The sequence below is a fragment of the Serinus canaria genome, chromosome 6, assembly GCF_022539315.1.
Source record: "Serinus canaria isolate serCan28SL12 chromosome 6, serCan2020, whole genome shotgun sequence".
Classification (NCBI taxonomy): Eukaryota; Metazoa; Chordata; class Aves; order Passeriformes; family Fringillidae; genus Serinus; species Serinus canaria.
The window spans coordinates 28134724-28147685 of record NC_066320.1 but is presented as its reverse complement, the minus strand read 5'-3'; the positions used below and the strand labels follow the sequence as shown (position 1 = coordinate 28147685).

Sequence of the window (12962 nt, the reverse complement as noted above, 5' to 3'; positions counted from 1 at the left end):
TGCAGCTTAGGAATTGCAGTTTCACTGCAACCTTTATTTGCAGTGTCTATGAAATGCACCAGGCAATGGTTAACCAAAGCAGGATCTAAGGTGAAATATGGACAAGAGTTCTGTCGAGTATTAGAGCCCAGAACCAGTGGTGAAGTTGGGCAATAAAAAATGCAGCATTTACAGACTGTGGCCCCATTAGTAGAATTAAACTTCCAGGAGCAGACCAAAAGATAAATGTGTCCACCTGAAAGTCAGAAGCCTCTGCTTCGAGGTGATATCTAAAATCCTTAGAAGATGCTCAGAATCTTTATAAGGTACACAGAGAAGACAGTTTTGACACTTAGCGAACAAATAAAAAAAGGAAGAAGAAGCTCTTGACTGTGAGGGTGGTGAGGCACTGGAAGAGTCTGCAGATGGCCTGTCCATGGAAATATTCAAGGCCAGGCTGGATGAAGTTTGAGCAACCTGGTCTAGTGAAAGGTGTCTGGAAATACAGAGACTGAGCTTTGTTGGAAGGCTTTGGACTGGAGGAGCCAGACTCTGAGCCTCAGGCAGGAGCATCTGCCCAGGCAGCAGTCAGTGTGTGCTCCTGGGAGCAGCCAGCCAGAAATGTAATGGGCACCCAGCACAAGGGATCCTGGTGCTTCAGCCACTAAGGCAGGGATCAGAACAGTCCTTGAGGAAGTGGGGTGTCATTGCTCTCTGCTCATCTCTGCAGGATTTCAGAAAGCCTGGGAGGGGACCCTTCCTGTGGGTTTGGCAGTACCTTGGTGTGGAAGGAAGGCAAGGAGATGTGCTATAGAAAGGGTTTTGGATTTTTTGAAGGGATTAGAAGTAGGCAGTACAAGTGGGATCATGCCTTTGCAGGCTTGTAGAGTCTTCTTCAGGGAAGGTTTCCAGTCATTGCTCTTGTAAGAGAAGTAACTCTCCTTCCTGGGTGCAGGCCAGCAGGCAGCAGGCTGGCTCCCAGTGAGAGCTCTCACTCTTGGGCTGAAGCATCTTGCTTCCTCTTTGTTTTGCAGTATGTACCATTTCCTTGTTGAGAACACTCTGCAGTGAGATGGTTGGAGAGCCCTTCTGGGAAATGAGAACAGTGTTTCTGAGTCTCTCATGCCATGGGAGGCACTGAACCAAAGTCTGCAAGATCCCGGCTGATGATTCACCAGCGGAGTCTCACAGAAACAAAGGCCAGGGTGTGTTGGGAAAGACTTCACACACAGCAGTTGTGCATAACACAGGAGCTGAACACTTCCAAACATAACATGGTAGATGAACACTTCCAAATCGTGCCTGTTGGTTCATGCTAAGCAACGTGATTGTTCCCAGTCTCTAAATGGCATGGGCAGGAGATGGTATTTACCCCTCCAGTAAATTTATGGGGGTATTCAGAAGAGAATTCTAAGGGACCTTGGCAATTTGTGTGATCAAAGACTTAATGACTAACCAGGAATGTAAAATGTTCCAGCTTTGGTCTTAGGAAGCTGAAGTCTCATTTTAGGCAGATTTGTTTAGATCTTTCTGCTGCTGTAGCTTTGTACCTCTCACAGCCATCAGTCTCATCTTTGTCACCTGGTGCTGTCAACTGTAATTTCAACATGAATCTTGTTGAATATGGTAATATTCTGAAAGCTCTGGTCATAACTGATAATATATTAGCTTTAATTTAAAAACTAAGTTACCTGCTTATTAAGATTGTGGAAAAGGTTTGAAATAGGCCAGCTGTTTAGTAAATGCTGAGCAGAAGAGAAGTAGAATTTCAGAATAACACTATCAGTCTCAGGATTTTTTGGGGGATGACTTTTTTTTTCTTCCATTTGGGATTAGAAATAATTTGTCCAGGAAAACGGTAGTTTATTTTAATCCAGATGACAATATTTGCTATTTTTTCCTTACTTTTTAATCTGCTCTTCTTGCAAAGCAGAAGTACTTTGGTGAACCCCACAGCAGTATTTTTGTTTAAGTGGGATCATGGCTCTCTTCTTAATTTTGGTCAGATTTTGGTTCCTGTATGCCATATTCTGCACCTCTGTTGGAGAAGGCCCATACCCATGTGGTCACCTCCACCACTTTGTAATTTTGCCTTCCATCACATTAGCATTTATTGCCCTCTTTACAGCATTCCCTTCACTATATCCACTGGAAAACCTACTAATGCTAATTACTTGCAAATAGTAATGGTAATTTTAATGACAACCTCAGTAAATTGTTTTTTATATGCTGTAAGAAAATTGAAAACTAAATGTCCATTTTGCTGCTTAATAAGAGTCTTACAGAACAACTAATATTCCTTGTGCTCCTTCTGTCCAGTGGGAACACAAATAAGAACCTCCCAGTACGCATTGAGACTCCTTTTTTGAGTACCATGGGGTTGGTTAACAGGAGCTGAGGAGGCACAGGAGGTAGAAATGAAATAGAAATGGAGGTGCAAAGAAAATGAAATATGAAGGTGGAGAGGCCGTGAAAGAGGGTGAAGCATGAGGAAGATCAAACAGGGTAGAGGAAGCCCTGTTAAGACTTTAGGAGCACCTCTGGATGAATGACAGGGCCTTTTGGCTCTCTTCTTTCTGTGGTCTGTGGGAGATTGAGTCCAGGACTGCTGCAGCTGTGGCAGTGTTGGGCCGGGGTGGAGAGATGCAGGAGGTAACAAACATCAGAGTGGTTGCACTGTAGTCCAAGGATTGCCTTTTCACCAGTAGAATTGGTCAGAAAACGTGGCACACGTGTTACAGGTGCAGTAGAAGAGCTGGGGGTGCAGGTGGAGGCAGGTCAGTGTCAGTGCCCACTGGTCCTGCCCAGCTTGTGTGAGCCGTGCAGCCCCTGCCTGCTGGGAGGGGGGGTTTGGGCATCCCAATGCTGCTGCTGTCCCACCAGGGCTCAGCTCCTGGCTCTGCTTGGGCTCTGCCATCCCTCTGCCTGCCCCCCAGCAGGGCAGCATCCCCAGCTGCTGATGGAGGCTCCTGCTGGGAGGCAGCAGCATCCTGGTGCTTCCAGCTCAGCTCAGCTCTCCTGGGCCCCGTGCTGCAGACAGGACCTCCCAGCCAGGAGGCACCACTCATCCCCTCTGTGAAGTGACTTCCCACAGGCTCTCTGGGGATTTGGCAGCAGTGGAGGGCTCTGTGGTTTGGCAGAGATTTCCAGAACGGGCCCAGGCAAAGTGGATTTGGGAGAGAGGAAGCTCTGGGTTGGGAAATGGTGGTGCAGAGAAATCTTGACTTGTTGCAGGCTCCTGCCCTGACTGCCCCCAGTCTGTATCCTAATGCCCCAAGAGAGGGAGGAACTGAAGAAGGATCTCCTTACACAAACCTTTCTTAAAGGATTCTGGCATGAAAAGTAGCTCTGGATAAGATCCATTTGCTTTTAAAGTAGTCTCTACCTGGTAAGAGCCAAACTCCTGCCTGTCTTAATAATTTAAGCTTTGCAGAACAGAAGCTGGGTGAAATTTTGACCTTATAAATTACTGCTGCATAAGTAATCCTCAGGAACACTCCCAGTGTTGTTAACTGTTTGTAGTTACCCCAGGACTTGGGAATAACTCTACACTTTTACAATAGAAATAAAGCATTAAATGTGTTGTAGATTGTCAATTTTGCATTCAAATGTGATTTAAAAGCTTAAAGAGAAGTTGGTATTAATGAGAAGAGTTGGTTTAGACAGTCTGGTTTAATTCTGATGCAGTTGATGCTCCTCTTCTACATTTAGTCTTGTTTTTAAAAGATAAAAATAATTTATATAATGTTACAAGTATGCCAGAAACAATAGTTAAAGACATGTATCAAAATAGAAAAGGCAATGGGCACATTACAGCTAGGGCTGGTTTAAAAAACAAAGCCCCCCAAACAAGTCTGTATTCAGAGTTGATGTGCAGAGGAATGTGAGTGTTGGGCAGATATAAACTGAATGACAGGTATGAATATGCATAACTATATTGTGTGAAGATTTTGCACCTAATTCAACTTTCACCCAAGATAACTCTCACTGCTGTTTGCACTGTCAGTGGCTTGGCTTATGTTCTGCCTTTTAAAAAAGATTGATTAACCTGTCCCTTCTGATTTTTGAGATGCTTGTATTCACAGTGCTTTTTAATTCTGTAGCAGCATATATGAATACTGTAAGCTGAAGTCTGTTCATATTGCAGTACCCACTCAGAGCTGTTCCACAGAATTTTGTTTTAAATAGTGGAATTCAGCAGTTGACTCCCAGGCACAAATAACCATGTAATTACTCTGCAATCACATAGTAATTAGCATATACTATTCATATATTGCATAATTATATGCCCTGCAGATTACATAGTAATTATATTTGTACTAAACATATAATTCTATATACTGTATAAAAAAAAACTTTGAGAGTTCATAGTTAATATTATAGTTGTATGCTACTGTAGTACAACATTTTATATAAAAATGTTATCATTTTATGAGAGGGTTGTGTTTTGGGTGTCTCTTCTGCATCTGATGTTGCATAATCTGTTGTAGGCTGCTATTATAAGAAATGCTGGGCTCTTAATTTAGAGTCAAATGTTGCATATTTACAGTTTTGTAATTTACGAAGAGAAGATGCAAAAGTTGCCATTTTGTTGTGCAAGCAGCTGAGATTGGGAAGGACTTGGAGTGTGATTGTTAAAGTACAAAGGTTCAATGTACAGACACACTGAACACAGCTATGGCACGCTGCCAGAGCGAAACACAGACCTAATGCTCCTTAGCTTTGTGTTATTTTTGGGTAGGTAAGATGCATGGGACAGTTGCAGGTGATCTATTTGTATAATGGGAAGTGTGTGCAAGCAGTCAAGGCCCATCTTGGGCACAGTGTGCTCCAACAAATGCATCTCAGCCAAGCTGCTCCGTGTTTTCCTGCTGTGGAAAAAGAGAAAAAGTTCATGTCTTGATCTGGGAATGACAGGAAGCATGGTAGGAGAATGGAGATGAGTGGCAGTGAGTTGTAGAAGGACCTTGGACTGAGTTTCTGGATAAAGGTGAAAGATCTAGGGAAAAAAAGCTTTTTGTAAGAGTAATTTAGAGCTTTGGATCATTTAAAATGTTTTATCTTTGGCCAGCCCCCCAAGAGGTTGCAGCAGATTTCAGATGTTTGCAAAATGTTTTGTTCAGCTTGCAAATTCTGTAGCAGTGGGAAATTAATGTATTTTCTTGGATCTCTGATGTTGGCATTCCTAACATCCAAAGCAGCATTACAATTGTTCTTAATTGAATTTTACAATCTGATGCCAGTTGGCTTAGTTTTCAAGCAAAGCATCTATTGGGTTTTAATATCTGGCTAATGTATTGAGAAATTGAATGTGTAATTATAGCCTTAACTTATATCTGAGTTTAATTTTTACTATAATTTCTTGTAGTGTGTGTGTGTGTGTGTGTGTGTGTGTGTGTGTGTGTGTGTTTGTGAGAAAGGGACATCCTTGTTTTAAAATGTTTCTTTCACAATCACTTTTTAATTTTATGTCAGCTTCTTCAAACCTTGTAAAGTTTATAAATTTTCCAGGGTTCAGGTGGCATTTATAGATCTTAAAACAGTGTTTTACCTAAGTATGGAACTTGTGGGTGGCCTTAGAGGGCTCCTAGACATGAGGCTGCACCTGATTTCCTTCCAATCTGGGTGGGCCATCCTCAGACCTCAAAAATGTAGTGCTGGGCATGTCTACTTTATTTTCTGCACTATACACAGATTACTTTTAAATGTTGTCACCTGGGGTAGGCACGGCATGTCATTTAACTTGTTCAAGGGAAAGAACTGGGAAATGTCAGAGCTTTACAAAACCAGAGTTAGAAGCCCATGTTCTGACTGTGTTCTTATGCCAGATGTATGCTTTTAGAGAAAGAGCTGTTTAGTGAGACCAGGTCTTACCCAATACTCATCCTGCATGTCTGCTGCAAAGATGAGGAAGTACAGCCTGCCCAGAGTGTCATTTATTCCCCAGCATTCTGCCCTCACAGCATGCCCATGCTCTTGTTCACTTGTTCAACCATTACCCTGAGAAACAGGAGGACTGGTCCCAGCTCCTGACACTGAAATCTTTGTATGTAACAAATAAATGTATTCAGGGTCTCGTTAACTCTGAAATAACCGCAGAGCACGAAGTGTTTTGTGACACCTTTCTCATTGCTGTTGTGTTGTTTTTTCTAGTGGAGCCAGTACTTTCAAAGGGGAACAATTGCTTGGACGCAGCCAAAGCTTGTAACCTAAATGATACCTGCAAGAGGTTCAGATCTGCTTACATAACCCCCTGCACCAGCAGCACGTCCAATGAGATCTGTAACAAGCGCAAGTGCCACAAGGCCCTGCGGCTGTTCTTTGACAAGGTCCCCCCCAAGCACAGCTACGGGATGCTCTTCTGCTCCTGTCGAGACGTAGCCTGTACTGAGAGGAGGCGCCAGACCATTGTTCCTGTGTGCTCCTATGAGGACAGGGAGAAACCAAACTGCCTGAATTTGCAAGAGTCCTGCAAGAAGAATTACATCTGCAGGTAAGATAGCACGCGGCAGGGGAGTGATGAATGAGGTACCAGGGAGAACTTTTTGGTGCTGATGGATTTGCCTGGACCGAGGGTCACAGTGACCACTAAGGAAAAGGATGAGTCAGGGAAAAAAAGCAAATGCCTCTGACATCCTTAACAGAGCAACAAAAGCCCTCTTTTGCTTACAGTGTGTGCCTTCTCCAAAACTGGTCACAGCTACTCCCTCGCATTATGGAAGAGTCTTTAAAGCCCCAGTTTAATTTTTACAGCTTTTTGTTGGAAACATTGTGTGTCTCTATGAAATAATGTCTCAGTATAATTTTTATGTCCCATTAGTGACCAGGTAAAAATAGAATTTTTTATTATAATGGGATTTATTTTCATTGTCCATGTGGGTACTAATAATTGGGAATACAAGCTTCACGTTGGACTTTATAAATAATCACAATGTACAGACTACTCTTGTGTTTTTAATTGGAAGAAAAGGAGTCCACATTGTAGACAGAACACCACTATCTTCATAGAGCTGAAAATTGTCTCCTCTCCTCTCCCCTGAGCAGAGTGCTGGGCTGATGCAGCTGGGGGGTCATTGATTCACTGACCTCATTCCCAGCCTCCTTCCCTGAGTGTTCTGGCAGTGCAGAGCCCTGCTCCATGGGACAGGCTGGTTCCTTTCCCCTCCTGGGGACCTTGCAGGTTCTCACACAGAGCTTACTCCATGGCAAACAGGCCCTCCTCTGCTCTCAGGAAATGCTTTGCTCCTGCTTAGCATTGTGTGTGTTTATATTAGAGCATTGTTGTGCTAATGTCATATTTATGAAGTCGTGCCTGAGAATCCTGCTCGTTTCTAATGTGTAAATTTCTTGTAGATTATCCAATTCTGTGAATTAGCAAACAAGGGAGATAAACACTATTGTAAAATGTCAAGGACACTGAAGATACCATCTAAATCTTAATAAGTACTTACTTATGCCTGGTAAAATATTTACTTTGAAGTTTGTTTATGAGATTCCCACTGCTGGTTTTAAGCTTTTTTTGGGAGCACTTCAGTTGTGCCTGAGTGTTGTTCAGAGGTGAGGAGGTGAGCAGTGCCCTGTCCTCCATGGCTTTGGGGGAACCTGGAGACACATTTCCTGCTGGACACAAGAGGAGCAGAGTTAAATCAGAGCAGTCTGATTTGCATTCAGCCTCTTGATTGCTGATGCTGCACTTCATGAAAGCTGGGTATGTGCAGCCTCATAACAATCCCTTTTTTATTTCCTTGTTGCTCCATTAGTATTTTTGCTTCTATGTCTTGCCTTCCCTGTACACAGGTCCTGTTAATTAGTAGAGTTACTACAGTATGTTTACTGTGTTTTCTGCCAAACTGTCAGTGTGTTACAGGACCAGTGAAATTGGAGAGAGGATTTTATAGAGAGACTTCTCCCTGGAATTAACTTGTTAAATTAATGCCATTACTTCTCTCATGACTCTGTTTTTCTTTGGTCAGCTTTGATCTAATGTTGTCTCAGCAGTAAAGTTTTTTATGGCATTTTGTTAATTTAACTTCATGAGTCTGATGCTGGGTTTCTCCATTGCAACGTTGCAGGAGAAAGCTTGGTAAAATCTCTGCCTGAAGTTGCAGCCAGCACTGATATGAAAATTGATTTATTTGTAAATGTAAATTTGTATTTATTTGTTAATGTAAATCCATTTTCTTTGCTTTAGAGCATCAAAATTAAAAAGTTCTGGCTCTTTCAAGGCTCAGTGAGACCTGGCTATGAGGCTGTGGGGCAGCACAGGTACAAGGGAATGGGTGGGCAAATCCCTGCAGGGTCTGGGGCAGGCTCAGTGTGGGCAGCACTTTGGTCCTGTGGAGGTAAATCCAGCTTGGTGTGTTGCTGAGAGTCAGCTCACATTGTGTTACAGCCTCCTGGGCTCTCTAAACTGCTGGTGGTTTGATCCCTCCCCTCCCTGCTGTCATGGAGAGGACGAATTGGCACCAAAGCTGTCCCAGCCTGTCAGCAGTGAAAGACATTTTGTCTCTGTGACTTGTGCACTTACAGGAAATGGGTGAGATTTGTTCCCCTAGTCCTGCAGGAAAACAGGGGCTTGGGCAGGGCAGGAAAGAATTGGGAGATCTCCTTGCTATTGTAACTGCTGGCACTGATAAATATCAGTCCTTATAGGAATTCCAGATATGTTTAGAATAACAAAAAGCAGTAGCCAGTAGGTGTGTAATTCTAACTCTGGTAACTTCTATTTCATTTTGAAATCAGAGAGTATCTAAATGGCAGAATAATTTGAAAATATGGTCTGCCTACTGTGAAAACCAGGTGATTTAGAAACTGTTATTTGCATGCCTATTACACCTGTTAAAGCCTTTTTATAATGCTAGTTTAGACAAGGGGTGCAGGTTCTAAAGGTTTTCTGAAAATATGTTCATAAAAATGGTTTATGAATGCTGCTCACTCAGAAATGCAAGATTTGAATCTGCCTGTACTCTGTATAAAAAAAGTATCAGCTGGGCCTGTGTAAAGTATTTAAACATTCAGTTCTGAACACTCTTCAAAAGTTTTATCCTGGTGTACATATCACCAAATCTGTTTTTGAAGCAGAGTTAAGAGCAGGGAAAAAATCTGGCCAAACTACAGGTACCATAACATAGCAGGATGCCATTAATCTTTATATAAAAAATTCTCAATCAAGGGATAAAGAGACCTGAAATGTCAGGAAATGCAAATAAGTTCTGACTTATGTAAACAGTCCTAATTTTCAACTTCATCAGAATGCTGAATGGTTCACTTTCATTGTCATTTGTTTGCTGCCTCTGCTTGTGCCCCAGTCCAGCTCTGAAACAGTTGTAGTCTCTCAGGCATGTCTGTCAATGCTCAGTGAAAAGAAAAGCAAAAAAAAAAACAACAAAAACCCAACCCAAGAAGAAGCCATTAGAGTTCTTTTCTTTTGTGAGCATAAACAAATCTTCCAAGAAAAGTCAGTGTACCATCAAAAACTTTCACCAGTGATGTCCTGGAATAGCACAAACCTCTAAGGAACTTTGTGATCTGATCACTTCAGCTAACAGTTAGTCTTCAGAAAGTTGACTGGCATGTTTTAAGAATATCTCCTGCTGTAAATGCAAGGCAGGGTGCTCCATATTTGCCACTATCACATTTGACAGTACTGCAAATACTATTTTGCTTGAGTAATGACAGTGTGAGTCATTAGTTTGGTTTTTTTAATAATCTGTGTCTTGAATTTGCATACTTGGGATTTTTTCCTGGATATGTTCAGAAGACACTGACCAGAATGATAATGATACAGACACATTATTTATTGAAATAATGCTATTAATCCATTCATGTGCTGCAAAGATCAGAAAAGAAGGGCAGCATCTTTTTGCTGATAAAGGAAACTGATAGGAGCTTGTTCCTTGTCCTTCACAATAATTATTCTCAAAAAGACTGCTCAGATCATTGAGGTCCATTTTTGAAGCTTAAATAGCCACAAAGTAGTTCTTAGCTAATTTCAGAAGATAGTTTTCTTCTTAATTTTTTTGTCATAATTCTGAAAAACGTACGTATTGCTCTCTGCAGCTGTTTGACACTGAAAAAAAATAGAAAAATATGCTTAACATATTTAAATAACTTCTTCATGTGGGTTAGGGGAAGGATAATAATGAACTTTCCAATTAGGTTCCAGTACATGGGTCATCTCCTTGAAAATACAGTGAGAAATGTTTCCAGCACTGTGTTCAGAGAATCAAATCTTTATAAATGTGCTCTCCCTGGTGTGTTCTTACCTCTTGGGCAGTTTTTGGTCACCTCTCCCATCCAATCTTAATTTTGTTGTAGCCACCCATGCAGCTCTGCACGAAGGATGTCTGCCTCTGCAGGTGTCAGAACCCTCTGACAGGGATAGGCAAACACTGTTGTCAGTGCAGAGAAGAATTCATCCACTGGAAATGATAGAACAGAAGCTCAGCTGCTTGCTGCACTTCCTGAAAACATCAGAAACTTGCCAAGGAAATGATTTTCCTTTGTGATATTCTGTTGAACACTTTTAATGGGAATTTACCTTGGAAAGGGATTCAGTGTGTCTGTGCTCCTTTTCTGTGAGGCATGTGAAAATCTGCAGGTGCTTTACACCTGGGACCTGCTGGTAAAGGTGGCTGCTCTGTGTGAGTCCTGTGGACTGCTCCTGCAGCAAAAACCACTCTGACTGCAAACCCTGCACCCTGGTGCTTCTGCACTAGGGACAGGTCTGTGGTGAGATGTTATAAATGTGCAGGCAACCCTTCTTGTCCTGCTTCAGAATGGGGAGCCCACCTTGTTCTAGGAGGGAGCAGTCCTCAGTTCCAGGATTGACAGGGAGCAGTGCACTGGAGGGATGTGAGGGAGATGGAAGAGGGGAAAAAGAAATTTGCCCTTTTCTTCACATTTTCTATTCCTTATACTTCTCCTTCGTTTTTCTCACTTTTTTTCCCTTGCTTTTTTCCCCTCCTACCTCTTCCCCTTGCTTAGTCTCATTTCATCTCCTCTTCCCAGACCTTCCTGCAATTATCTGCCCTTCACCACCCCTCTGACACGTTTGATTCCATTCCAGCCGCTTACGGTTCCTCCTCACCTGCTTCTCTGCATGTTGTGCTTTTCCTCCCTCAGTATCCTGCCACGGTCCAGTGATCATCTGTAATTCAGCAAATGAGAGGGAAAACAGAGGTGCTGCCTCCCTTTCTGAGCCTTGGAGCTGATCTTGGTGACAATTCAGTTGGCCAGATAAAAGCCTGAGTGCTGCCTCTCAGGCTGGCTCTAGTTTTGCATGTTCAAAGGGCACTTGGTGGGTGTTTTTATGAAGGACACAGTAGCATTGCACAGTTTGGGATAACAGAGCTGGGCCTGAGTCCCTCTGGGGCATTTATATCAGTTTGGCACTTGGAGCACTCTGGCAGCTCCTTGAGATGATCGGTTTGCTGTGGTTATGCCAAACCAGGGCCACAGTGTAGTTTCTGTAATGCTGTTAAGGACATGCAGAAAAGGACACTCCTGATTTCTAGAGAAGTGCAGGTGTGCCTGCATTGGGTGTTTGAGACTGAGTCAGGGAGTGGGTGCAAAACCTCTGGTGCCTGACTCACCCTGCAGAAGGTGTAGGATGCTTGCAGTGTAGTAGGGTGAGCCTGAGCTCTCTGCACCTGCACTCAGGAGAGTTCCTGTCTCTCTAGAATACCAAGTGGGGCAGAAGAAATTGTAACTCTGCTTTTTGGCCCATGCCCACAAGCTCACCTCACATAGCCTGAATTTGAAGTGATTTTTATACATATATGTATATACAGGGATGTAAATATATGCATACATGTCTATATTGCTGGAGGTTTATTTATTTAAGTGGAAATAAAAGACAGAACAGGTGTTCATTAATTTTAATGAACTAATAGTGAGGCATGGTGACAGTTCAGAAACTCAGGAAATGGGGTCTGAGGGGAGGTGGGAAAGAAGCTGGTGTATTCTGCAGGGGAAACTTGATGGTGTAGTGGAATATGTGTGAGTGGAACTGCTAGCCTGGAAAAAAGTATTAATGCAGTCTCTGCAAAATAAGCAAAAACCTTTCAAGAAAGGCAAAGTAAAGATAGAAAATACTGAAATATTGTATTATTTTCTTCTCTTTCTTTACATGATTCATTACTTTGATGTGTTCTGTTAGCAGAGCAAATAGCAGAGCAACATAATATTGCTCTTCCTTCCCCCTCAGAAACAAAGATAACTTTAAATTTCTTCCATCTGAATAAAACTCAAAATGAATCGAGCAGTTCCTCCTTATAAGGTATCCATAAATCCCTTTGGAATCAGAAAAATCCAAACATCCTGCAAAACAAGACTGCTTTGTCCCTTTTGAAGTGTGCATGGATCTCATTCTGCAGTGGCCAGATCTGCTTGGCTGGCTCTCATTTATGCTCTCTCTGGTCAGCTTAGGAGGGGCCTGAAGATTAAAGCTTGCTGGGTGATTGACACTTCTCCAAAAGGAGCAGAGACACAAGGATACAGTAATTAGAAAAATGGCTCAGCTTAAGTCCTGCACCCAACTTTCCCTTGGCTTTGTGCTGGAGCAGTGAAGAGAGTTCATGCTCCAAGAAGCAGTAACTAGACAGTATTTCATGCTGAGGTCCCTTGTCAGGCAAGCTCAAACTCTCCAGGCAGCCTCGATGCAGTCAGGTAGAGCCTCTGCTGATCAGGTTAAAAATAACCTGGGGCACTGAATATTCCATATTACCTCTCTGCAGGGCTGAAGAAGTAGAAGTGGGAATAGTGTGTGTCTGAGCATGCAACAATCACAAAATAAACTTGGATGCCAATGACTCAGGTTTTATTGGCTGTATTCCATGCTTCCATATCAATCTTTCTAGGAAAAGGACTCAGTGAGCTGAGTGAGGTACCTGTGACCATTTCAGCTCCAAAAACTTGGGGCACTTGTATCTATATGTGATCCTTCAGAGAGTTGTTCAGGTTGGAGAAAACCATTAAGAACA

The 12962-nt window shown here is 42.6% G+C and overlaps 1 protein-coding gene across 1 annotated transcript in view; it reads left to right on the top strand.

Annotated features, from left to right (window-relative positions):
* Positions 1-12962, top strand: part of GFRA1 (GDNF family receptor alpha 1) — a 132141-nt gene that overhangs the window by 75500 nt on the left and 43679 nt on the right. Inside the window, exon 4 of the mRNA XM_009087163.4 lies at positions 6133-6472. Within this exon, the coding sequence (XP_009085411.1) occupies positions 6133-6472 (340 nt within the window). The remainder of the gene's footprint in view (positions 1-6132; positions 6473-12962) is intronic.